This window comes from Myotis davidii, unplaced genomic scaffold (assembly GCF_000327345.1).
Source record: "Myotis davidii unplaced genomic scaffold, ASM32734v1 scaffold109, whole genome shotgun sequence".
In the NCBI taxonomy this organism is placed as follows: Eukaryota; Metazoa; Chordata; class Mammalia; order Chiroptera; family Vespertilionidae; genus Myotis; species Myotis davidii.
Window position 1 is genome coordinate 108,494 of NW_006300368.1, and position 485 is coordinate 108,978.

Consider the following 485-nt stretch of genomic DNA (forward strand, 5'->3'; position numbering starts at 1 on the left):
TGGAAAAGGTCATAAACTACTCACCTTCAGCGAGCCACGTCTCCTGGAAGTGACTTAGATCCTGGAAGAGATCTGAGGGGTGAATAATGGAATTGGAGAAGGTGAGGTGGAGGTGATGGTGAGGGAGGGAGCCCCAGCGAGCCCGGCGACCCCCCTTGGGGTGGCAGGGGCCAAGAATGATCAGCGTCCCTTGGAGGGCGAGTCTTTTTGGCAAAAGGGTGGGGGCTCCAGGATCGGTCCTTTGAGGGTGTGTGGTGGGGAGGGTAGCGTTTCTCTCTCCGGCTCTTTACCTTCCGAGTCGGGGGGCGGCAGGGAGCCGGGGTCCATGAGTTTCCCCTGCGGGACCATCAGCGCTTCGCGCGAGCTCCCATTTCCGGGAGATTTCTACCGGGAAGGAGAAGAATGCCCCTTAATCACCCTGAGGCCGGCTGGTCTAGGGAGTGGGACGGGGTTCTCGGGGTGATTCAGGGGCCGGGCAACCCTGG

At 60.8% G+C, this 485-nt stretch overlaps 1 protein-coding gene across 5 annotated transcripts in view; it reads right to left on the minus strand.

The window, feature by feature from the left end:
* Nucleotides 1-479, minus strand: part of ETV4 (ets variant 4) — a 13,837-nt gene extending 13,358 nt beyond the window's left edge. For 2 of the 5 annotated variants that reach the window (XM_015572561.1, XM_015572558.1), the window contains exons 1-2: nucleotides 291-479; nucleotides 25-72 (exon numbers count right to left, since the gene is read on the minus strand). In XM_015572561.1, the coding sequence (XP_015428047.1) occupies nucleotides 25-72; nucleotides 291-348 (106 nt within the window). In that variant the 5' untranslated portion in view covers nucleotides 349-479. Of the gene's footprint in view, nucleotides 1-24; nucleotides 73-290 lie in introns of those variants that run through there. The other 3 variants (XM_015572560.1, XM_015572557.1, XM_015572559.1) reach the window with 2 other exon arrangements.
* Between the last annotated feature and the right edge of the window lie 6 nt (nucleotides 480-485).